We start from the raw sequence: 27613 nt of genomic DNA, 5'->3' as shown, positions 1-27613 counted from the left end.
ATTTATCCAGTTTCCAGACTAATAGATAGTGGATTAAACCGGGACGTATCTGCTCATTATATCTTTTTTTATTTTTTGTCAGTGTATATAAAATATAGCATTTTTATCAAATAACAAGCTATTGTAGTTCAGAGGAGTAAAATGAAGTTACACTGCTCATTTAAATCAAATTCTCAAGATCACCTCAGAAAACTTGTGCTGGGCAGTCTGAGAATAAAAGTATACTGTAGATTTCAGTTTGCTATTGTCTCATGGTTCTGTGTGCAGTAATCTGTAACTACTTTACTGAATAATGAAATATGCATTGGCACCAGGTTGGAAAATGTTTTAGTTTAAAAAAAATAGTTTTAGAACTGAACTTGTATGGAATATCATTCATCGAGTAAACCATGCTCTTTTAAACTACTTGATTCTCACTGTTTGACACTACCGTATATCAGCTCAATGCAGCAAAATGTGAAAGTAGTTTAAATTCTGATGGTGTATTGTGGTCCTGTATCTCTGTGTAACACCAGCACTGTTTCTGACACTGTTAACTTTAATGTGTAGAGCCCTGGGAGAATAGAAATGCACATCCTATCCAGATGCTTAGAAAAAGCTATACAATTAATCTTTTCTTTTTCTTTGTCGTCTTCTTCTTCTTAAAAAATATAGTGAACACATACTCTTTTCCAGAATCCTTTTTTACAGAAGTATTTTTTTCTTTCACCCAAACCAACCAGCACAGGGATGAATAACATCATAACATTTGATTGAAACTTTCCAAGGTAGTTGAAAATCAAAAAGCAAAACGTAAAAGACTCTATTCTTACATTATAGAATGTGTACTCATCCCTGAAGCACTGCACATGACAAAGCAGGCAGAACATAATATGAAACTGTAAGTACTACTATTAGTAGGCCTATAATAAGGAATATAACACAAGCAAAATTACTGTAGTGTTGCATCATTCCTGAATGAAATAGTGTTTTTAAAATAAATGGTTAAGTAAATGATTCAATGACTCATTCACATCACTTGCTTTGTTGCTGAATGAGTTATCTTTGAACAAATTTATTTTGAGCTGTGTTCAACCAAGTGCTGGATGAAGGACCATCACCTTGAACTCAACCTTGCCAAGACAGTACTGCCCGTGGTTCCATCAAACCCTTAATTTCATCACAATTTCACCATCCAGTTAGGCACATCAACCATAAATCCTTCAAAAACAGCCAGAAACCTTGGAGTTGTGATTGATGATTAGCTAACTTTCTCAGAACCACATTGCTAAAACTGCCCGGTCCTACAGATTCGCTTTATTCAACATTAAGAAGATCAGGCCCTTTCTTTCGGAGCATGCAACATAACTCCTTGTTCAAGCTCTTGTTCTTTCCAGGCTGGACTATTGCAATGCTCTCTTGGCAGGTCTTCCAGTCAGTTCTATCAAACCTTTACAATTAGTCCAGCAAGATTAATTTTTAATGAGCCAAAAAGAATACATGTCACACACCTCTGTTTATCAATTTGCACTGGCTACCAATTGCTGCTTGCTTAAAATTTAAGGCTCTGCCAGGGGCGTCATGTACTCATGATTTTTGAGGGTGCACGTGTGGGGGAGGGATGGAGTGTAACGATCGGGAACAAGAGGAGAGATCCAAGAGCAGTGTGAGTTTTATTGGGTAATCCAAAATCAACATCCAAAAACAGGCAAAAGGTCATAACCAGAAACATCCGTCCAAAAACAAAACAAACAGGAACAAGAAACAAGAAACTAGAACCACAAGGGAACATGAGGAAACTAGGTGACGGAAGGTAAGGACTCCATGAAACAAACAGAAACAGACCGGTTTAAATAGGCAGGGTAATGACTATGAAGTGAAGACACCTGAGTGCCATTAACAGGAGTGCAATTACTGTGATGAAGGGACAAGGCCTTGTGGGAATTGTAGTGCCTGCGGTGAGGTGCCTATGGGGAAGAGAGACCACTAGTGGAGACCCAGGGAAACACAGACCAGACACCGTGACATGGAGTCATGCTTGTCATGTGACAGACAGCAACAACGATAGCACTATATAACTGATATAGGCTTATGTTTTATTTATTTATTTATTTTATTCAAAACATTTCCATGTTAACTATATCAGGAAATATCTTGATTCTCAAATATGTGTAAGTAAACGCGTTTTGCACCTTAATAGATTGTTATTTGATCAATAAATGGTGATGGGCAAATAGACTAATAGTGTAATTTATTAACTACACATAAAACCCAGATTTTTTACTTAAGTACCAGATATGGGTGTCATCCCATAAAACATTTTTAATACGACTGACTTTGTATTTAATGTGAATATAATAACAATATTGTAAGTTACTAATTATAACACTTACATTTTACAGAGAGCAAAGAACATTTATATTATCAAAGAACATTTTCATTCAGTCTAGCCAGAGTTAAGGCACTCTCAAAAACTCCCATTAAAATCACTGAGGCTGTTTACACTGTGAGATGAATATCTTACATTCGTACGCACATCTGCACTTTGATGTTTTTGATGAGAGAAATTGCCAGCAGTCAGCGAGCAAGTGAACAAAACACTGCATTTCAGCTAGGACTCATCTAAACGCCTCTGATTGGCCATTGCATTCAAAATCGTGTGTGATTGTTTATAATGCAGCGCTGTACAAACATGTCTGTCTCTGGCTCAGCAATATCCAGTGAACACAGATTTACAGAACACAGAATTTAGCAGCTGATGCTGTGCTATATTGAATGTTCTAATCACACCGGTGTGATTTTATCAAATATAAAATTTGCCAATTTTTTGTCTTTTGGAAGCTGTATTTAAAATCCACCTGGCTCAGAAATCTGAGGTGACGTGCCCCCTCACTTTGAATGGACATGACACTACTGAGCTCTGCACCCCTTTACAAACTTATGTGCCCTCTAGACTCCACTGCCCTCTACCTTATTGTGCCATCCCAAAGATGCACAAAATCACTTTCACAGACTTTTAAATTAAATGTTCCCTCCTTGTGGAATTTCCTGCCCAACTCAATCCAAGCAGCTGAGTCCTTAGCCATCTTCAAGAATCGGCTACAAACACACATCTTTATTTGACCCTCTAACTCTAGCACTCCCTATTCTAGTTCTTTTCTTTACAAAAAAAACAACAACAAAAAACACTAGCTTGCTCTATTCTGTATGTTTTTATTATATATATAATAAATATATAATAACAAAAAACTTGCTACTATCACGCTTACTCTCCTGCAGAAAGGGACGGATGAGGAGACACTGGACAATGCTATAACTTTATTTCCATAGATTATGGGAGACAAACACAGGTTGACGTATAACAGCAGACAAGGGAGAACAGAACGGGCTAGAACTAAATAGGGCAGATAATGAGGGGCAGACAGGTGAGGAACTAATAACGAGACACCTGGAACAAATCAAACAATCAGGGAGAAGGAACATACACAAAACACGGGACAGAGTCTGACAGCTACATGTACTGCATTAAGCTGAGACTTGTTATAGCAATTGCATATCAGTGCTCTTTCATTGATTTTGATTGCATCCATTATCCTCATTTGTAAGCCTGCTAAATGACTAAATGTAAATGTAAACAAATCAGTTAAGTAGTTGAGTCACTCAGTACGTTTACATGGACAAAAATATTTAGACATAATTAAGACAATATTCTGATTACGAGTCTACCATGTAAACAGAGACTTTCGAATGCCTTAATCTGGCTAAAGTCATACTCGAAGAAAACATAAACCAAATTAAGACATGTGGAATATTCCTATTTTAGTATCATTATCGAAGTGCAGTACATGTACACCCCTTAAAGGGTTAGTTCACCCAAAAATTTAGGCCATAAATTACTCACCTTGACATCATCCTAGGTGTATATGTCTTTCTTCTTTCAGACTAATCGACTCACTTTTAAATTGTCTTTGATCTTTCAAGCCGTTTGATGCCACTCAGTGGGTGTTGCGCTGCATCAGTCCAAGAGAATTTGAATAAAAAGCGCATCCATTAAAAAAGTGTCTCACACAGCTCCAGGGGGTGAACAAAGCCCTTCTGTAGCGAAACGATGCGTTTTTGTAAGATAATAATAATAATCACGTAAAAATCACGATAATAATAATAATCACATAATAATCACTTTAATCCAGCTTGCACTCATTGTTGTAAAATGGAAGCAGTAAAATGGAATGATGTTTGAGGCATGCGCTGATGAGTCCTGTAAAAACCAACATTTGTTACCAGGAATAAGGGGAGCAAAGTTTAGCAAAGCAAAACCAGTCTCCTCTTGGCTTATATCGAAATCCTACGACATTCTTTACAAATCCTCATTTTGTACTTCTATTTAGTGATCATTGTTTTGTTTTGATCTCTCTGCTGCATTTCTGCTTGCGTCACTCCTGAGCAGCGCATATGCAAAACTGACCTGACGTCATTCCCCCAGAACTGCTTCATTTACAACTGTGAGAGCAAGCAAGATTAAAGTGGTTATTACGTTTTGAATATTGATATTCGTCTTACAAAAATACATCAACTATAGACACTTTTTTTCAGTCGATGCGCCTTTTATTAAAATTCTCAAGGACTAATGCGCAACACCCACTGAGTGGCATCAAATAGCTTGAAAGGTCAAAGACAATTTTTTTAATAACTCAGACTGGATTCGTCTGACCTAGGATGACTTCAGGGTGAGTAATTTATGGTTTAATTTTCATTACTGGGTGAACTAACCCTTTAATCACATTATTACCATTGTGTAGGACTTTTTGCCACATTTTGCAACTGGACACACACATGGCAGTGGGCAGCCGTTTGACGACAAATTTAGGAGCACAGCTTCAACAATGCCATTGTCTGTTTACATATATAGCATGACAAATAATATAATTGCATTTTAATATTTTGTCAAATTAAACATGAAACACCCATAACCCATAATGAAGACAAACTGTATGTTGATAGATGATAATCTGGAGGTGACTTCATATGGCGTAGTCTGGGGACATAATGACGTGTGCCATTAATCAAACTATGTACTCTAACATGTAAAACGAGAACATGAAAGCATATATTCTACAAGCAACTACTGTAAACACCCTTTTCATAATAGTAGAATACTGATGTCCATGTAAGCGTAGCCACTGAAAAGACAAGACATTAGTTGCCATGCCATAATAATAATTAAATGAACAATTATTTAGTGACACATTTATTTAACACAGTGGTCTCAAACTCAATTTCTGGAGGGCCACAGCTTTACAGAGTTTAGCTCCAAATTGCTCCAAATCACACCTGCTTGGAAGTTTCTAGTAATCCTGACGACCTTGATTATCTGGATCAGATGTGTTTGATAAGGGTTGGAGCTAAACTGTGCAGAGCTGTGGCCCTCCAGGAACTGAGTTTGAAACCAATGCTTTATAAGCTAAATTATTACTGATCTAAGCAATTGGACTACACAGAATTTTATGGAGCTAAAGGAGTCTAAAAAAGATAAATGCACACACTACATTCACATACGCACACACAGGATTCATACATGCACACACATGATTCATAGATACACACACAGGATACACAAATGCGCACAAAATTCACAAATGCACACCAAAATGTAAAAAGCACAGAAGATTCACAAATGCATACAAAATTCACAAATGCACACAAAATTCATAAATACACACACAATTCAGAAATGCAAACAACATTTACAAATGCACTCAAGATTTAGAAATGCACAGGACAAGATTCAGAAATGTATTTCTGATGCACACACAAATATACCTTGATTTACAAACTGCTTGCAGTCTGTGAACTTCACTGCATTTGTGTGTGAATTTTGAGACTCCCCTGACCTGGCTCGACACACATATGCATTTTTTTTAAACGGGGAATGATCAGCAACCAATCAGATATCTCCCTAGTTTTAGCCAATCACAAGAACGCACCCTACGCGGGGGATTGTTTACTTCTAAGCCAATCACAATGCCTTCACACAGCGCGACATGCCTGTGTCCCGAGCGCGAGCTAACGTGGTGGAGTTCTGTCTTTCAGTTGGTTGAGACCTCAACGTGGCTTCTAGCAATGATAGGGGAGCGGTATAACTTAAAGTGTTTAGCTAGTTATCTCCTTGTTGTGAGATGTTGTTTAATTGTTAATGTTAACCGGTTTAATTGTGCAACTATCAACATAAGCTAGGGAGCTGGCTAGGGTCAGACTAGTATCTTTCCATAAAGTTGACATTCTTGTGAATTAAGTGACTGACAGGGTCTGTCGCCCCAATACGAGGTAGCAGCTCGGGCTTTTGTGTAGTTATTGGCCCCAATTTTGTGTTGTAACGTTAACTTATGTGAAACAGGTGTTTCTAATTCTGACTCCCCTCGCGTGCACGCGCATGCCGTCATACAATGGCGCCAGTTGCGAAAACAGACAGTCGTAAGTAATACATTGCAATTTGTGTATCGGTGTTTGATCGTGTATTTAACTAAACGTTTCTGATTTACAGCTTGGACTGTCTAGCTGTGCTTTTGTCGTTTGTGTGTTTTACTGCAGTAAAAAAAAACTGCTCGTTTTCTCTATTGCAATATTCCTTTTCATGAAACAAAATGTGTTAAAGAGCAGAACAATTTCAGGAGTTTTGTTAAATCTGCCTTAATTACTCTGCCCTTATGTTGATAACATTGAAAAGCTGTGAAGACCTTGTGCTTATACATCGAGCGTATCAAAAGAATATCATATGAATTCAGCGAATTCCCTTTATTAAATGCTTATTATTGAATCTAAACACTTTTTTGCAGATATTCTACAGGATGAGATGTGTCTCCAGAATGAGTTTATTTGGCCCCTGACCCAGTAAACTTGATGCTTTTTTATTTCTTTTATAGTTTTATTTGAAAATGTTTGCTTATTGTAATTTCTATTTGATTGTAAAACTGTGTAAACTGTAACTAAAAACACTTAATGATTTTCCCATCTCATGTTATTCACAACAGAACTGTGAAATCATAATAAAAATATGATGAAAATGTGGTACTAAAAGTACATTTATTAGGATAACTGCCAACAGAAGTGTAACATAACATGAATTGGGGTTGTGTAAATGGTTCTGTGATGGACAGTATCAGTGTTAGTAGCAAATAAAACAGCTTTTACCTGAAAACAATTCTAAATAGTTAAATATTTTATAGGGGTCATCAGGACACTACAGTCTATAGTCAGAGGTAGCAGAAAGACCTTTATTGCCAAATATGTTTGTAAAGATAATTAAATAATTTCTTGTAACAGAAAGCGCTTTCAAGTACACAGATACAACAACAGCAGTACACTGAACCAATTACAGTACAGTAAAATAAAATACACAGATATTATGTACATGGTTGTATGCCCGTGTGCTTCATACAGCATAACAATGTAATTTACATGAAATACATTATTTGTCGACTGCCAAATTCATAGATAAACTCATTCTTGAGACACATCTCATCCTCAACACCATCAAACACCAATACACAAATTGCAATGTATTACTTACGACTGTCTGTTTTCGCAACTGGCGCCATTGTATGACGGCATGCGCGTGCACGCGAGGGGAGTCAGAATTAGAAACACCTGTTTCACATAAGTTAACGTTACAACACAAAGCTGCTACCTCGGATTGGGGCGACAGACCCTGTCAGTCACTTAATTCACAAGAATGTCAACTTTATGGAAAGATACTAGTCTGACCCTAGCCAGCTCCCTAGCTTATGTTGATAGTTGCACAATTAAACCGGTTAACGTTAACAATTAAACAACATCTCACAACAAGGAGATAACTAGCTAAACACTTTAAGTTATACCGTTCCCCTGTCATTGCCAGAAGCCATGTTGAGGTCTCAACCAACTGAAAGACAGAACTCCACTGCGCTAGCTCACGCTCGCGATACAGGCATATCACGCTGTGTGAACGCGTTCATGTGATTGGCTTAGAAGTAAACAATCCCCCTGCGAAGGGTGCGTTCTTGTGATTGGCTAAAACAAGGGAGATATCTGATTGGTTGCTGATCATTCCCTGTTTAAAAAAAATGCATTTGTGTGACGAGCAAAGTCAGGGGAGTCTCAAAATTCACACACAAATGCAGTGAAGTTCACAGACCGCAAGCAGTTAGTAAATCAAGGTATATTTGTGTGTGCATCAGAAATACATTTCTGAATCTTGTCCTCTGCATTTCTAAATCTTGAGTGCATTTGTAAATGTTGTTTGCATTTCTGAATTGGGTGTGTATTTATGAATTTTGTGTGCATTTGTGAATTTTGTATGCATTTGTGAATCTTCTGTGCTTTTTACATCTTGTGTGTGCATTTGTGAATTTTGTGCGCATTTGTGTATCCTGTGTGTGTATCTATGAATCGTGTGTGTGCATGTATGAATCTTGTGTGTGCATGTGTGAATGTAGTGTGTGCATTTATCTTTTTTGAGACTCGTCTAGCTCCATAGAAATTGCACCATGATCTAACTGGAATCTTGTGTATCTGCATCTGAGGTATGAGGTGCATGAATAAAAAAAAGCAGACCTGGGTCTGTGTGGGAGCATCTCTATGCAGTTCTAAGGAAACAGGGCAAAGCTACTTTCAAAGCCCAACTGTGTCAAGGTACATATAAAATTGCACTCGGGGCAAGTATGTAGGAAATTTCCTAGAAGAAATGTAAACTATGTGGCAAACATTTGTAAGAACTGTGAATCTGCTCAGAACTTTTTTCAGCTAATTGTTTGTCAAGGTGTTCAAGTTTTTGGTGCCTGGAAATTTCTAGTATGCCTAGTAAGACCTTGATTAGCTTGTTCAGGTGTGTTTAATTAGTGTTGGAGCTAAACTCTATTGAACAGAGCAGACGCTAGGTGGACAGAGCCTTAGTAAAAGACATCACGAAAATGCTCACAGGAACTATAGAAGTTACAGCCCTCCATAAAAGACTGAAGAACATGTGCTTGAGACAACAAGAACATAAACAATAACTCTGTGGTCTTGTATATAAGAGCTCAAATCGAAACTTAGGTCGACTTTTCCCAAAGGAATGAGACTGACTGAATAATTTCCATGGTCCAATTAGGTCAAATGTGGATGCTTAAAGGAATAGCTTACCCACAACTGAAAATTTGCTGAGAATTAAGCACCCTCTGGAAATCTTCATTGGAACAGTTACTAATACATCACTTCAGCAATACAGTAGCTCATCTGCAGTGAGTGGGTGCTGTCCGAATGAGAGTCCAAATAGCTGATAAAGCCATTGCAGTAATCCACATGACTCCAGTGAAGAAAAAAAATATTTCTTTAAATATAAATATCACAAATAGCACCACTGTGATGAAGCATGGTAGCTTAATGTTTTAGGAATCATACTCAGGGACAGGAACCTCTATCAGACTACCTTCATTTATTTGATGGGCTTCTTAACAGACAGTTAAGTTGCACATTATTTCAGTGAAGCACTTCTCGGGCTTGGTTTCCCTTCATTTCTTTCCCAGGTAAAATCTTCATTCTCACTTTTCAGATGTATGGACGCTATACACAGGAGTTGGGGGCCTATGCAAAAGAAGAGGCAGCTCGTCTGCGTGAGGATGGAGTGCTGCGGAGGACCACCAGTGTACGCGGCCAGGCTCCAGAACTGCTGGAGTATGAGAAGGACCCGTGTGCCAAGTGTCAAGGTGGGTGTGTTGCATACATACGTGTGTTCCAACTGTTTGCTGGCTGGTCTGCTGGCGTCATAGCTTGCTATTTACAGCAGTGGCTACATAGCAAAGCTAGGAAAGTAGAGCAAATCCACAAGGATGAATGGCAGCAGAGATCGAAAGAGGAAAAGGGTCGCAAAGGGCAGGAGGCAAAAGAGTAAGTGAGAACATGCTGGGATTGGGGATTAGGTCTGACTGATGCTGGAGATAAGTGGGAAGGATTTGACTCAAGATCTGAGCTTTATTTGGGCTGAGTAAGGCTGATGATCTACAGTCTTGTGCAGGCCCACATGGAATCAGTTGCAGTAGAACATGGGTCAGCAAGTAAGTTTGGCATTGGGCCAAAAAAAATTTCGCTACTAGATGACGGGCCACATTACAATTAAATAATAATTTAAGAAATTAATTAAAAAATGTAACTTGAATTGCCTATGACAGACTGTTACAGTGTCTTTTTTAACTGGTAGTAAGCTGTTACTCTGTGTTAAATCCTGTAGTAAGACAGTCATTAACAAAAAGCCACATTTGTGTGGCGGTGTCTAGTTTTTACACTGGATAAATTAATGAAGCAGTGACACGTAACCTGACAAGTAGCTATCCTCATTCACCAACATGCAATACAGACCGCCTTGCTAATACACACATATGTGGGAGATCCAGAATGGATAAAAATAACTCAAAAATAAAAGAGGACTTGAATAAGACCATTAATGTTTGAGTCATGCTCTTAACGAACTATGTTTTATTTCCTGTATACATGTTGTGAATAATAAATATGTATCATTTTAATTAGCTTGTTACACAATCGAGCCTAACTTATTGTAATAATTATTTGACTCATCCTACTTTTACACACAAATACAAAGAAGGATAGAAACACAACTATGTTTTCATCCTACCTTTTTTTGTGATTTCAAAGCCGGTGTGTTTTATCTGCAACGAAGTTATCACTGTTTGAAAATAATGTAATATTAGACGGCGCCACAAATTATAAACTTTTCAAATTAAAAGATTTCAAGTCAAATGCTTTTACAAATGTAGATCGATTGCTTTGTTCCAAAACAGGGATTGAAATTATAACAGTGTTGTTTTTTATTCTTGGTGTGGTTCACTTTCGCATGGCAAAGTTTCTAAACGGACCAAAATTGTTAGTACAAGAAATGTGCGAGTAAACTGTCCTCTCATTGGTCAAAGTTCTACGGTTTATTTTCTGGAATTCCGCTCATAGCTGTCATTCATCAGGATGGAACCAGCTTTGATGGAACTACAACAGCTTCGAGGGCTAACTGAGGGTTTTTTTTTTATATATAGCCGTCATTTTTGTACCCTTTAAGCACACCCGTTCCCATTAAGCTCACATCATGTTTTATTATTTTAAACAACCTTTTTAAAGAATAATTAGAATAAAATCACGTGCCACACGTGTTTTTAAGCTTCCTGGTCTCTGACGTCTCCCGCCTATGACGTCTCGCCCATTCATTGGTCTGATAACTCACATGATTCAGAGCCGGTCATGCTGGAGGCGTTCCCAAAGCGTTCTCCAACGCAGCTCGAGTTTCTGAAGAGGAAACTAGCCTCATTATGAAGCCTCTTATTAAATGGATTTGAACTTATCTGTAGTCTCTTAAGGCTGGAATACACTACATGATTTTTACCCCAATTCTCCACTGATTTATAGCCTGGAAAAGTTTATGCTGGTTGCCAAAGGTCAAAGCCAGTTTGTAGATTTGAGCTGACATACTGTATTTGATAGAAAGATTAACTTAAAGTGACAACTATCAGTTTAAATGCAACATTTTTTGATAAATTTCATGTAATATTTATTAAAATGACAAGATTGCACATTTAAGGGACTCCTCTTTTGGTGAAAGTTTTCAGACAGCTTTCCAAAAGGCTGCCAGACAGTGTGTAGACATGGAGAGCCATATCTCAGTGTGTAATTATCTGAATGACTTGAAATTACAGGAGGTGTATAGTAAGAAACACATCAATTGGTTAAGACATCAAGTAATACATAATACATTGTTTTTTCTTTTTATAATCTGAGCTCAAATATGGAAGTGTGCTTAAAGGGTTAGTTCACCCAATTATCAAAGTTTTGTCATTAATGACTCACCCTCATGTCATTCCAAACCCGTAAGACCTCCGTTTATCTTTGGAACACAGTTTAAGATATTTTAGATTTAGTCCGAGAGCTCTCAGTCCCTCCATTGAAACTCTGTGAACGGTGTACTGTCCATGTCCAGAAAGGTAAGAAAAACATCATGAAAGTAGTCCATGTGACATCAGAGGGTCAGTTAGAATTTTTTGAAGCATCTAAAATACATTTTGGTCCAAAAATAGCAAAAACTACGACTTTATTCATCTTTGTCTTCTGTCAGACGCGTCCGATTCGATTTTGCGATCACAAGGGAGCGGCAATACTAACCACCTATTTGACAAGATTAGATGTTTGTCATTGGTGCTCAGGATCTGCAAATCATTTGTCTATTTTGTGTTTTGGATGCTGATATTAGTATGATAATTATTAAATCAAATTCTTAATGTCATACTTTTTAAAATCAGCATGAAATGGAAGTTTTTTCGTATTTCTGAGTGAAACAGTTTCTTGAATGAGACTTGATTGGATCGTTGTTGTTAATGCATTCTCATGTGAGTCACAGGGAGAGGAAGGATTATTGTCAGGCCTTGCACACAACATCACAGAAGAGATGTTATTACACAGAGGTTGGGAAAGTTATTTTGATGAAACATTAGTAGGATACATGAATAAAAATATAATGACTTCTACCAATATAAAAAAAACTCCAAAATTCCAGTATTTTGCAATATTTTATTGTTTTGGTGACTTTAAAGAAAACATAAATGACAAAAATAATGATAGTACTTATGCTTTGTCAATGTACCCAGACAGCGATCAAGCAGCCTTTGCTATGGTAACCTCCCTCCGATCTCATGACTTCTGTTTGTGCTCTGATTAATCAAACTTTTGTGGTTGATGAAACCCTACATAAAAATGAATTTTTCCTCTATATGTTAAAGTTATATATAGTTTTGAGTACCCCCCCCCCCCTCTTCCTTAGGGGATTTTCGGACCTGAATTATGGGAGACAGACCCCACAGAGGGCATAATTTAAAAAACTGACTGCTGTTCTGTTGCTTAATCAGCAAGACTTTTCCTTACACACGCTCTGCCTATGCATAAACTGTATTTGAGGCAGTTCATGTCAGACACTTGCAGATGTGGCATTTTACCTCCTGGTTTCTAGATTGCCCAATACTGGAGATTAATTGTCACTGGTTTGTGTAGCTGTGTAGCCGTTGTTTATCAATCCGTCAAGTACAGTACATTCCACTGGTGTGTCATCACCTGAATCTTAAAGGCATTTCCATAGTCTTCACATTTATGGTGGAGACATTTTCCCCAATAATTTTTCAAACATTGACGCTGAGTGTTTGCTGTTGTCTAGTCTGTAAACAAGAACTTACAGCATTTATTAGCCTGTTCAATTCCCTCCGCACCTCTGTGCAGTGCTCGCCATTCACCAGCAGGGAGCATAATCAGTCTGTGCTGTTTAGGGGTGATAGATGAGACGCATAGACGTGCGGTGTATCTGTAATGAGCCACTGTGTCTTTGTGTGTGCCTGTGCATCTGTGTCTAGAAATACGTCACTATTCACCAAAGCATGTGTTATGTGGGCCGTTACATCTGTGTATAGAGATAAAAACTATTTGCTAAGCAGTGATTTATTTTTACATTTAATGGTACATTAAAATGATTGGCTGAAAAAAGAGAGCTTTGAACAAAAGCGTCAACCATTCTTATTGGAAGTCTGTGATAAATTCCCTGAAATATATTAAAAAAAGTTCTTATTAAATAGGCAACAGTGTCTCGCAATCCAATGTTTTTAGTGCTAATGAGGTATCTCATTGGTTTCTTGTAATATAAATAGACTGCTCTTTTGGCCTTGTGTAATCTCCAAAGACACACAGCATCTGTCTCAATATCATCCTTCCCGCCTCCCTGTTGAGTGTGAAAAGCATGAGAAATCTATCAGCACAGTGTGCAGCGCAGGTCTTCTGATCCTCCTTGACTGAGTTTGAGGGATTTGGAGGCTTGTCAGCTCACTACCTACACACCGGTCTACAGAGAAGGTATCCTAGCCATCATGAAACCTCATAAGTGATTGATTTGGAGCACTCTGCACACATGGGGCTTTGCACTGGATTATAGTCTCCAATAGCTTGTGTTAGCTTATTTAGATAACTGCATGGTGCTCTAATATCTATATATAACTTTATTATTAATACCTTTAAGTACTGAGGAAAGTAGATATAACCAACCATTTGTTTGAGTTTGCTGTTGGCTTGTTGCGATTGATAAAATTATACACAAATTAAAGATATAGCTCACCCAAAAATTACAATTCTGTCATTAATTTCTCACCCTCATTTTGTTCCAAACCTGTAAGAGCTTCGTTCATCTTCAGAACACAAATTAAGATATTTTTGAAGAAATCTGGGAGCTTTCTGACCCTAGATAGACAGCAATGCAACCGACACGTTCAAGACCCAGAAAGATAGTAAAAAACATTGTTAAAATTGTCCATGTGACATCAGTGGTTCAACCATAATTTTAGAAGGGTACAAAAATACTTTTTGTGCGAAAAAAAAAAAACTTTATTTAACAATTTCTTCTCTTCCTAGTAAGTCTTCAACCCGCATTCACGACAGTACCATGCATAGCCACTGATCCTGTGACTTTATCCTTATTTTTATGGTTAATTTGAGGCAGTTTTTGGTGTTCTTTTAATTGCAAATGTCAAGAGTGCATTATTGTAATACGAGAGGGCGCCAGCTTGAATCTCTCGGCTTGCAGCAGGCTTGCTCTCCAATATATATTGCTCTCCCACTTATACTGTATAACACTCACAGAAAGAATTTGTGTATTACTTGGTTGGTAATATATTTTCAGTCCATGCATTTCACTTCGCAAGATTCATTTTGTGTAATGAATTCATCAAATGCACAAAAATTAATCTTTGCACACAACAAAAGTATTTTTGTAGCTTCCAAAATTATGGGTGAACAACTGATGTCAAATGGACTAATGAATGACTAATTAACTAACCACGTTCTTGAATGTGTCAGTTGTGTTTGAGGGTCATAGCTCTTGGATTTCATAAAAAATATCTTAATTTGTGTTCCGAAGATGAAGGTCTTGTGGGTTTGGAACTACATGAAAGTCAAGTCAAGTCAAGTCACCTTTATTTATATAGCACTTTAAACAAAATACATTGCGTCAAAGCAACTGAACAACATTCATTAGGAAAACAGTGTCAATAATGAAAAAATGATAGTTAAAGGCAGTTCATCATTGAATTCAGTGATGTCATCTCTGTTCAGTTAAATAGTGTCTGTGCATTTATTTGCAATCAAGTCAACGATATCGCTGTAGATGAAGTGACCCCAACTAAGCAAGCCAGAGGCGACAGCGGCAAGGAACCGAAACTCCATCGGTGACAGAATGGAGAAAAAAACCTTGGGAGAAACCAGGCTCAGTTGGGGGGGCAGTTCTCCTCTGACCAGACGAAACCAGTAGTTCAATTCCAGGCTGCAGCAAACTCAGATTGTGCAGAAGAATCATCTGATTCCTGTGGTCTTGTCCTGGTGGTCCTCTGAGACAAGGTCTTTACAGGGGATCTGTATCTGGGGCTCTAGTTGTCCTGGTCTCCGCTGTCTTTCAGGGATGTAGAGGTCCTTTCTAGGTGCTGATCCACCATCTGGTCTGGATACGTACTGGATCCGGGTGACTGCAGTGACCCTCTGATCTGGATACAGACTGGATCTGGTGGCTACGGTTACCTCGGAATAAGAGAGAAACAGACAAATATTAGCCTAGATGCCATTCTTCTAATGATGTAGCAAGTACATAGGGTGTTATGGGAAGTGTTTCCAGTTCCGGTTTACCTAATTAATGCAGCCTAAAAATCCTTTAACGGATTTGGATATTAAAAGCATATCAGTATGTTATGTGTAGGCCAGGTTAAAGACATGGGTCTTTAATCTAGATTTAAACTGCAAGAGTGTGTCTGCCTCCCGAACAATGTTAGGTAGGTTATTCCAGAGTTTAGGTGCCAAATAGGAAAAGGATCTGCCGCCCGCAGTGGATTTTGATATTCTATGAGTTTTGAGAACGTAGCGGACGTAGAGGATTATAATGTAAAAGGAGCTCATTCAAATACTGAGGTACTAAACCATTCAGGGATTTATAAGTAATAAGCAATATTTTAAAATCTATACGATGTTTGATAGGGAGCCAGTGCAGTGTTGACAGGACCGGGCTAATATGGTCATACTTCCTGGTTCTAGTAAGAACTCTTGCTGCTGCATTTTGGACTAGCTGTAGTTTGTTTACTAAGCGTGCAGAACAACCACCCAATAAAGCATTACAATAATCTAACCTTGAAGTCATAAATGCATGAATTAACATTTCTTCATTTGACATTGAGAGCATAGGCCGTAATTTAGATATATTTTTGAGATGGAAAAATGCAGTTTTACAAATGCTAGAAACGTGGCTTTCTAAGGAAAGATTGCGATCAAATAGCACACCTAGGTTCCTAACTGATGACGGAGAATTAACAGAGCAACCATCAAGTCTTAGACAGTGTTCTAGGTTATTACAAGCAGAGTTTTTAGGTCCTATAATTAACACCTCTGTTTTTTCAGAATTTAGCAGTAAGAAATTACTTGTCATCCAGTTTTTTATATCGACTATGCATTCCATTAGTTTTTCAAATTGGTGTGTTTCACCGGGCCGCGAAGAAATATAGAGCTGAGTATCATCAGCATAACAGTGAAAGCTAACACCATGTTTCCTGATGATATCTCCCAAGGGTAACATATAAAGCGTGAAGAGTAGCAGCCCTAGTACTGAGCCTTGAGGTACTCCATACTGCACTTGTGATCGATATGATACATCTTCATTCACTGCTACGAACTGATGGCGGTCATATAAGTACGATTTAAACCATGCTAATGCACTTCCACTGATGCCAACAAAGTGTTCAAGTCTATGCAAAAGAATGTTGTGGTCAATTGTGTCAAACGCAGCACTAAGATCCAATAAAACTAATAGAGAGATACACCCACGATCAGATGATAAGAGCAGATCATTTGTAACTCTAAGGAGAGCAGTCTCAGTACTATGATAAGGTCTAAATCCTGACTGGAAATCCTCACATATACCATTTTTCTCTAAGAAGGAATATAATTGTGAGGATACCACTTTTTCTAGTATCTTGGACAGAAAAGGGAGATTCGAGATTGGTCTATAATTAACTAGTTCTTTGGGGTCAAGTTGTGGTTTTTTGATGAGAGGCTTAATAACAGCCAGTTTGAAGGTTTTGGGGACATATCCTAATGACAATGAGGAATTAATAATAGTCAGAAGAGGATCTATGACTTCTGGAAGCACCTCTTTTAGGAGCTTAGATGGTATGGGGTCTAACAGACATGTTATTGGTTTAGATGATTTAACAAGTTTATACAATTCTCCCTCTCCTATAGTAGAGAATGAGTGGAACTGTTCCTCAGGGGGTCTATAGTGCACTGTCTGATGTGATACTGTAGCTGACGGCTGAATGGTTGCAATTTTATCTCTAATAGTATCGATTTTAGAAGTAAGGTAGTTCATAAAGTCATTACTGCTGTGGTGTTGGGAAATGTAAACACTTGTTGAGGCTTTATTTTTCGTTAATTTAACCACTGTATTGAATAAATACCTGGGGTTATGTTTGTTTTCTTCTAAAAAAGAAGAAAAGTAATCAGATCTAGCAGTTTTTAATGCTTTTCTGTAGGATAGGTTACTTTCCCACCAAGCAATACGAAATACCTCTAGTTTGGTTTTCCTCCAGCTGCGCTCCATTTTTTCGGGCTGCTCTCTTTAGGGTGCGAGTATGCTCATTATACCATGGTGTCAAACTGTTTTCCTTAACCTTCCTTAAGCGTAAAGGAGCAACTTTATTTAAAGTGCTAAAAAAGAGAGAGTCCATAGTTTCTGTTACATCATCAAGTTGTTCTGAGGTTTTGGATATGCTAAGGAATTTGGATACATCAGGAAGATAACTTAAAAAGCAGTCTTTTGTGGTAGAAGTGAGTGTTCTTCCATACTTGTAACAAGAGGTAGAATTTACAATTTTGGCTATATGAAGTTTGCACAGAACTAAATAATGATCTGAGATATCATCACTTGGCTGCATAATTTCAACACTATCAACATCAATTCCATGTGACAGTATTAAATCTAGAGTATGATTTCGACTATGAGTAGGTCCTGAAACGTGTTGTCTAACACCAATAGAGTTCAGAATGTCTATAAATGCTGATCCCAATGCATCTTTTTCATTATCAACATGGATATTAAAATCACCAACTATTAAAACTTTATCTGCAGCCAGAACTAACTCGGATGTAAAATCACCAAACTCTTTAATAAAGTCTGTATGGTGCCCTGGTGGCCTGTATACAGTAGCCAGTACAAACATAACAGGGGATTTATCATTAACATTTGTTTCTCTGGATAATGTTATATGAAGCACCATTACTTCAAACGAGTTATACTTGAAGCCTGCCCTCTGAGAAATCCTGAAAACGTTGTTATAAATTGAAGCAACACCTCCACCTTTGCCTTTTAGACGCGGCTCATGTTTATAACAGTAATCTTGGGGGGTGGACTCATTTAAAATAATGTAATCATCAGGTTTTAGCCAGGTTTCTGTCAAACAGAGTACATCTATATTATGATCAGTGATCATATTATTTACAAAAAGTGTTTTCGTAGAAAGGGATCTGATATTCAATAAGCCAAGCTTTATCATTTGTTTATCCATATTGCTTTTGTTTTTTATTTGTTGAACCTCAATTAAATTGTTAATCTTAACTTGGTTTGGACGTTTTTTGTATTTTCTAGTTCGGGGAACAGACACAGTCTCTATAGTGTGATATCTAGGTGAAAAAGTCTCTATGTGCTGAGAATTAACTGACCTCTGTGACGGGAGGCAGCTAGCAGACGGTCGGTTTAGCCAGTCTGTCTGCTTCCTGACCTGGGCCCCAGTTAGTCAAGTATAAACTCTAAGACTATTTGCCATATTTCTAGAGAGAAGAGTGGCGCCACCCCAGGAGGGATGAAGACCATCTCTTTTCAACAGGTCAGGTCTGCCCCAAAAGCTCGTCCAATTGTCTATGAAACCTATGTTATTCTGTGGGCACCACTTAGACATCCAGCCATTGAGTGATGACAATCTGCTATGCATCTCATCACCACGGTAAGCAGGGAGGGGACCAGAGCATATTACAGTGTCTGACATCGTGCTTGCAAGTTCACACACCTCTTTAATGTTATTTTAAGTGATCTCCGACTGGCGAAGTCGAACATCATTAGCGCCGGCATGAAAAACAATCTTACTGTATTTACGTTTAGCATTAGCCAGCACTTTTAAATTTGCCAAGATGTCAGGCGCTCTGGCTCCCGGTAAACATTTGACTATGGTGGCTGGTGTCTCTATATTCACGTTCCGTACAATAGAATCACCAATAACTAGAGCACTTTCATCAGGTTTCTCAGTGGGTGCATCACTGAGTGGGGAGAACCTGTTGAATGTTTTGATCGGAACAGAAGAGCGGTGTTTTGACCCACGACTACGCTGCCTCACCGTCACCCAGTTGCCCTGCTGCAGGGGCTCTGTTTCCGGAACCAAACAATGTATAGGAATCCCTGAGCTAGAAGCATCCAAAGCCATATATAGAGCCCTAACATTCTTACTGTCCTCAATTAAAGTTTGGATGCGTGTCTCTAATTCTGAAATCTTCTCTGTCAACCTAATTATTTCCCTGCATTTATCACATGTGAATCCCTCATCAGCGACAGAGATAGATAAACTGTACATGTTGCAAGAGGTGCAAATAACATTAGCAGGACAAGCCATTACTCACCGTGCTTGATGAAATATTCTTACTGAGGTTGTTTGATGAACTTGTGAAAAACTGGAGCGAGGGAGAGGAGAAAAGAAAACAGCGATAGGTTCGAATGAAGACGCTAATGACAAGCTAACGAGTGCTAACGCTTTTCAGGTGTACTGCACTCACGGATATAAAATAAAAGTGAACGATCAAAGTTAATCTGATGAGATTGATCGATAATATCAGAAATATAGTGTGAATTAAGTTATATTTTACCACTTTAAAAAACAGAGAGTGATAGTAAGATAGAGATTCTAGAGAAAAAATAAAATAAAAACAGCTACACGGAGCTACGATTAGTTACAGAAGGCCAACAGGAAGTAGAGAAAACACTGTCCAACAGCGACACCCGCAGGCAGGGGACACCCGCAGGCAAGTGAGTCATCAATGGTTGAATTTTTTCATTTTAGGGAACTATCCTTTTAAAATTCATAGAAGCACACTGAAATATTGGATATGATAATATATATTTTTTCAGTACTTGTAAGTATTGTGCAAAGGATTTTATTAACAGTGTGTTTTGGGATTGCCTTTGCTGTGAAGAATATGTGTGATGTGTTGGCCATAAGAGAAAATCTTGGCAGGCAACATAATTAACATATCTACCTTTTGGTTGAGAGCATGCTTATAATGTTTTTAAAATGTGGCCTTTGTAGGCTGCTCATTAGCTTTTGAGATGAAGTCAGTTTTTTGTCAGCTTCTTATAAAATACTTGAATAAATTCACTAATAAATAAAGGCAGTCGCGGTTTGTGCTTGCTGGGCCTGTTTCCAGAATACAACAACATATTTGAGTTTGTTAGCACTTGACCTACAGAGTACAATAGAGTATAACATTTTAGGTTTTACAGTTTTAACTTAAATTTACAGTTAAATACCGTAATTTCATTAACTGATATAATGTTAATATAGCAACCTATTGATGTAATAAAATCTGTTTTGTATCTTTGTAATACACTGATAACAACCAAATGCAGGTGGTGATGAAAAAGTCACATGATGAACCAAAGCCCATCACAAGCAGCTTTTAAAAAAATAACATAGAGAGTGCATGGTGTCATTCACACATGTAGGCTAGTTGCAAAGTTACTTATAGTAAGTAGAAACTGGAGTATCAAAATAAAGTGTTATCCAAAACATTAGTGATCTCTAATTTAGCTCTTTAATAAACCAGATTATTGAAATCAAACAGTGTGTCTCGATCAACTTAATTTGATTAAGCATATTTTATGCTTTTGTCAAAATAAGTTTCATAGGAGATGTGGCATCATATATGCCCATAAGCAAACAGAGCATATAAGCACATATCTCTCTCTCTCTCCCTTGTATAATTAGACTTTATTTGTGAATTTAAGATGACAGAGGGGGTAGATTTGCGCCAAGCTGCTAGCATCCTGCTGTTTGTTCTCTATGCAACTTTAGAGCGAAGTCCTACCACCATATCCGACTTAATCTGTCTATTTCAGTACTAATTGTTTTGAATCTGTGGATAAAAACAGAGAACTGGCAGTGGTCCACCAGCTCGCTCTCATGGGTAAACTGTGAGGCTCAATGCAAAAAATGCCACATAAGTTGTCATATCAGGCAGAAAGGGGGCAGATACTATTGCCTCTCAACGAACCTCCTACACCTATCTACTCGGTCTGGGGATATAAATAGATCTTGGATATATAATACATTGTTATATTATGCATGCATGCCACATAAGGATGTCACTTCCAGTGCTGGCCTGTGACTTGTCAAAGGCACTAAAATCTGTGTGGGGAAGCATGGGCTCTGTATATTTATACGGTTGTTCCTCAAACTCCAATTAAGTGTCAAAATATGCCGCATCTAAGCACTTCTGTCTGGCATGGTTTGGAGATAAGCACTGCATGTCCAAAATGGGTTTTGATTTGCGGTAAATTTGGTTTCGGCTTATTGCTTTCTAAGTTGTGGATTGTTACAAGGTTTATTTTGAGAGCAAAGACATCTGTTGTGCCACTTCAGTGGGCAAATCTGCCCATGTGCCAACTCCCGCACGGAGGAGCCGGGCAAAAGGCTGCTGAGCGGGTGCTAAAGCTGACGGGGCAGCGTCTCTGTCACATACTCCGAGGTGTCCCTTCACCTGCCGTGACCCTTCCCTTTCCACTGTCTTTCAGATGCGTCTTATCTTCACACACACAAGCCATTTCCTGTCTGGGTCTCCGAAACCCTGTCCACCTATGCAACAGCGCAATTGTTCACACTCTTTTCTCGTGAGTCTGGAAACATGGGATTCCAGGGGAAAGCGAGCTCTTTTATGAGCCATTGTTCACTTCATTAAAGCATACTGTGCACCTACTGCTGGGTACAGGTAATTGCTCTGGGTTGTTCATTTCCTATTCATACAGCCTGTATCTATGTGTTGAACACAGACTGACCTACAAAAAAGAGGGAAATGGTTTATGTTTTAGGTGCTTAATGGATTAGATCACTCAAAAATGAAAATAATGACTACAATCACTCACCCCCAGGTCATTAAAAATGAATGAAACCAAAGAAATGCAACATGAATGTAGAAATCTGAAGAATTTTGCTGGTTGCTCTTGGCATGCAATCGTGATTAATCACAACCAAAATAAGTTTGTTTACATAATATATTTATGTGTGCTGTGTATATTTATTATGTATATATAAATACACACACATTCATGTATATTTCAGAAAAATTTTCTTTATATATTAAATATATTTATAATATAAATTATATGAATATAAACATAGAAATGTAAATACATTTAAATATTTTCAAAATATACTGTATGGGTATTTATATAAACATAATAAATATACACAGAAAACACATATATTATGCAAACAAAAACGTTTATTTTGTATACGATTAACCATTTGACAGCACTAATATATATAAACACACACACACACACACACACACATACACATAAACTTTTAAGTATTATAACTGTATTACTGTATTATATTATAATTTAACTGTTATAACATTGATACAGAATATTGATAATAAGAAGAAATGTTTTTAGAGCACCAAATCAGCATGTTAGAATGATTTCTGAAGGATCATTTAAGACTGAAAATTCAGCTTTGCCATCAGAAAGAGCTTTATTGCCAAGTATGCTTGCGCATACAAGGAATTTGTTTTAGTGACATAAGCTTCCAGTAAACAGAGACAACAACACACAGACAAAAAAAAAAAAAAAAAAAAAAAAAAAAAAAAAAATTTACTGGAGATTTACAAATTGGCAAATAAATAAGTGTATAAACAATTGCGCTATAAATGATAATGGAATAGGATTGAGTGAGATGCAGGAATGTTCTAGGATGGAGGGGTAACAAATAAATATAAGGATATTGCACATTTTTACATAAGTTTAAGTGGGAAACATTTAACTGTTCATGAGGTAGATTGCCTGGGGGAAGAAACTATTCTTGTGCCTTGCTGTTCTTGTATTTGCGGCTCTGAGGCGCCGGCCAGATGGCAAAAGTTCAAAGATGGGGTGACTTGGATGTGAGGGATCCAGAGTGATTTTCTGAGTCCTTTTCCTCACTCTGGATGTGTACAGTTCATGGAGGGTGGGCAGGGGAGCACCAATAATCCTTTCAGCAGTCCGAACAGTTCTCTGTAGTCTTCTGATATCTGATTTTGTTGCTGAACCAAACCAGACAGTAATTGAAGTACACAGGACTGACTCAATGACGGCTGAGTAGAACTGTTTCAGCAGCTCCTGTGGCAGGTTAAACTTCCTCAGCTGGCGAAGGAAGTACAACCTTTGTTGGGCTTTTTTCACAATGGAGCCAATGTGATTGTCCCACTTCAGGTCCTGAGAGATGGTGGTTCCCAGGAATCTGAATGACTCCACTGCAGTCACAGTGCTGTTCATGATGGTGAGTGGGGAAAGTGCAGGGGGGTTTCTCCTAAAGTCCACAGTCATCTCCACTGTTTTGAGCGTGTTCAGCTCCAGGTTGTTAAGACTGCACCAGACAGCCAGCTGCTCAACCTCCTGTCTGTAAGCAGACTCGTCACCGTCCTGGATGAGGCCGATGACTGTAGTGTCGTCTGCAAACTTCAGGAGCTTGACAGAGGGGTCTTTAGAGGTGCAGTCGTTGGTGTACAGGGAGAAGAGCAGAGGGGAGAGAACACATCCCTGAGGGGCACCAGTGTTGGTGGAGCAGCTGTTTGACATGAATTTCCCCAGTCTCACTAACTGTTGCCTATCTGTCAGAAAGCTGGTGATCCACTGACAGATAGAGCTAGGAACAGAGAGCTGGGTCAGTTTGGTCTGGAGGGTTGTTGGGATGATGGTGTTGAAAGCCGAACTAAAGTCCACAAACAGGATCCTCACATAAGTCCCTGTTTTGTCCAGATGTTGCAGGATGAAGTGCAATGCCATGTTGATTGCATCATCCACGGACCTGTTTGCTCGGTACGCAAACTGCAGGGGGTCCAGTAAGGGTCCAGTGATGTCCTTCAGATAAGCCAGAACCAGTTTTTCAAACGACTTCATGACGACAGACGTTAGAGCCACAGGTCTGTAGTCGTTAAGTCCTGTTATCTTGGGTTTCTTTGGAATGGGGATTATGGTTGAGCGTTTGAAGCAGGAAGGCACTTCACACAACTCCAGAGATCTGTTGAAGATCTGTGAAAAGATGGGGGCCAGCTGGTCAGCACAGGTTTTCAGACAGGCTGGTGTAACGCCATCTGGGCCTGGTGCTTTTCTTCTTTTGTTTTTCTTGAAGACCTGGCGCACATCATCTTCACAGATTTGAAGAGCAGGAGGTATGGAGAGGGGGATTGCAGGAGGTGTTAATGGTTGTGTAGGGAGATGGTCAGAGTGGGTGTTGGGGGTTTCAAATCTACAATAAAACTCATTCAGGTCGTTAGCAAGTCGTTGATTAGCCTCAGTGCAAGGGGATGGTGTCTTGTAGTTTGTGATGGCTCTCAGTCCTCTCCAAACTGAAGTAGAGTCGTTGGAAGTAAACTGGTCTTCCAACTTTTTAGCGTAGGTCTTTTTAGCCGCTCTAATCTCTTTGTTCAGTGTGTTCCTGGCCTGATTGTACAAGACCCTGTCCCCATTTCTGTAGGCATCCTCTTTGGCCTGACGAAGGTGTCTGAGTTTTACTGTAAACCATGGCTTATCATTGTTGAATGTTAAATAAGTCCTGGTAGGAATGCATATATCCTCACAGAAACTAATATAGGATGTTACGGTCTCTGTGAGTTCGTCCAGATCGGTGGTAGCAGCTTCAAAAACGCTCCAGTCTGTGATGTCAAAACAAGATTGTAAATCCTGCTCTGTTTCGCTGGTCCATCTCTTCACAGTCTTTACTACAGGTTTAGCAGATTTAAGTTTCTGCTTGTAGGTCGGTATAAGATGAACCAGACAGTGATCAGAACGTCCCAAAGCTGCTCGTGGAACAGAGTGATATGCATCCTTTATTGTGGTGTAACAGTGATCCAGTATATTACTGTCTCTGGTGGGACAGGTAACATGCTGTCTGTATTTTGGCAGTTCACGGGAGAGATTGGCTTTATTAAAGTCCCCAAGAATGATTAAAACAGAGTCCGGGTGTTGTTGTTCTGTGTCTGTGATCTGATCAGCGAGTTTCTGTAAAGCCAGACTTACTTGCGCTTGAGGAGGGATGTAAACACTAACCAGAATGAACGAGTGAAACTCCCGCGGCGAATAGAACGGCTTGCAGTTGATAAACTGCGTTTCTAGATCAGGACAGCACATCTTCTTTAATACAGTTACATCTGTACACCACCGTTCATTGATGTAAAAGCATGTCCCGCCGCCGCGCGATTTCCCCGTTGATTCTGCTTCGCGGTCCGCTCTGAACAGCTGAAAGCCCGGCAGATGGAGTGCGCTGTCCGGTATGGCGTCATTCAGCCAGGTTTCCGTGAAACACAGAGCAGCAGAGTGAGAGAAATCCTTATTTGTCCGAGAGAGCAGAAGGAGTTCGTCCGTTTTGTTGGGTAGAGAGCGGAGATTTGCGAGATGGATGCTAGGCAACGGCGTTCGAAATCCGCGCTTCCTGAGTCTGACGAGCGCTCCCGCTCGCTTTCCCCGTCTGCGCGTCCTGAAGCGCTTGATCAGCGCCGCTGCTCCTCCGATAACAATGTTCAGTAAAACGTCTGTATAATAGAAATCCGGAAAAATATCATGTGGTGTGTTCTGCCGAATGTTCAGCAGTTCATCCCTGGTGAAACTGATCGTGTTTGTTAAACAAAAAACAGGAAAAACGAACAAAAACAGTACAAACACTGGAGAGCCAAGCACTGAAGCAGCCATGTGCGGCGCCATCTTTGCAACCATCACAGGAATAAGTTACATTTTTAAATGTATTCAAATAGAAAACAGTTGTTTTAAATTGTAAAAGTATTTCAAAATATTTAAAAATGTTTACTGTGTTTTTGATCAAATAAATGTTCTCTTGGCCTGCAGAAGAGACTTCTTTCTAAAACATTAAGAAACATACAAACTCTTATCTTTTGAACAGTAGCATATATAAAAAGATAGATTTTCATGCTGCTTTTGCATATTTTTAAGCTTCAGAGAATTGGTGCTTATTACTCAGAACTGTTTGGGCAGGGGCAAACAGCATATTATTATAATTCACTGTTTGTGTTCATCAAAAAAAAAATGACATTAGGGTGATTAAATGATGACAGAATTGTCATGTTTTTAGTGAATTATTTCTACAATATCTGTCTGCAGTCTGTACGTCACGGTGTCAGAAGTTCTTAATTTCCCGTGTGGGTGAAGACTGGATCTTTCTCATCCTCCTGGGGCTTCTCATGGCATTGGTCAGCTGGGCCATGGACTACACTATTGCCTTCTGCCAGCAAGGTGAGAGAGAGAAAAGAAAGAAAAGGACAATGTTCTGCTTGAGAGGGATCCATGAAAGTACAGATGGTGTCATTTAATCAGTCAAGTATTGTTTTTGTTTTTTTTTCAGTTGGGCATCGTCATCATGTGTATTCTGGGACAGGAGGTACATTAATGCCTGAATGAATTGGTGCCAACTCACTGACCTCTTTTTACAAAAGAATGAGTTTATTTACAAGGACTGGGGTGTGGCAGTTCAGTCAATTAACAAAAAGGCACAGAATTGTCTTAGCACATATCAAGGGCAGTTTTTTAGCATTGCAGCGTTAAGCAACATTAAGTGCTTTCCACATATAAAAACACCTCAGAAATGTACAAAAAATGACAAATAGTACTTTTAGATATGTTAAGACAGGTATGTTAAATGATGTACAGTCACATGAAATGAAAACTCCCGTCAAATTTGTTTGTTTTTTTACGTAGGGCCTGAGTCCACACTATGGTCTTGGAATGTCACATGGATTGTTGGTGGAAGTCTGCTGCGGACTCCACATCAGAAAGGGAGCTTTTAGGGTGCACAATGAGCACCCAACAGACTCATAAATTGACAAATGGCAAATGACTGGCATTGCAAATGTGCAAGAGAAACAAAGTGTTCCCTACAGGGCAGGTACATAGAGTAGGTCACCCCATAATGTTGGTTGCCATATTGAAATCATAGGAGGGAAAACAAGGGGGGCTATTTGTGTGATTTTTTTGATTCAGCTATGGGCATTTATTCAATTTTTAAAAAAAGATTAAAAATAAACATGATTAAGACAAGATTAAAAAAAACATGTCTTTTTCATCAATGGCAGTAGGTGTCAGTATAAATTCAGAGGGAAGAGTATGCGCAGGTTGCACACATAGACAGTAAAAGAAATGGACACAGCGACCCCATTGGAACTCAATTGAGACAAGTGAAGCCCATTTTTAGTGATTTTTAGCACTTCCGTTTCTGACGCGCAGACTCAAACTAAGCTTGATGACGTCAGCAAC

General features: G+C 38.8%; 1 protein-coding gene across 5 annotated transcripts in view; it reads left to right on the top strand.

The window, feature by feature from the left end:
• Positions 1–27613, top strand: part of clcn2a (chloride channel, voltage-sensitive 2a) — an 87783-nt gene that overhangs the window by 34103 nt on the left and 26067 nt on the right. For all 5 annotated transcript variants that reach the window (XM_059502159.1, XM_059502158.1, XM_059502157.1 and 2 more), the window contains exons 2-3: positions 9545–9698; positions 26465–26596. In XM_059502159.1, coding sequence (XP_059358142.1) covers positions 9545–9698; positions 26465–26596 — 286 coding nt within the window. The remainder of the gene's footprint in view (positions 1–9544; positions 9699–26464; positions 26597–27613) is intronic.

The sequence above is a fragment of the Carassius carassius genome, chromosome 20 (genome assembly GCF_963082965.1).
Source record: "Carassius carassius chromosome 20, fCarCar2.1, whole genome shotgun sequence".
NCBI classification, from domain to species: domain Eukaryota; kingdom Metazoa; phylum Chordata; class Actinopteri; order Cypriniformes; family Cyprinidae; genus Carassius; species Carassius carassius.
Note: the sequence above shows the minus strand (reverse complement) of the source record. Positions and strands in the feature narration are given on the sequence as shown.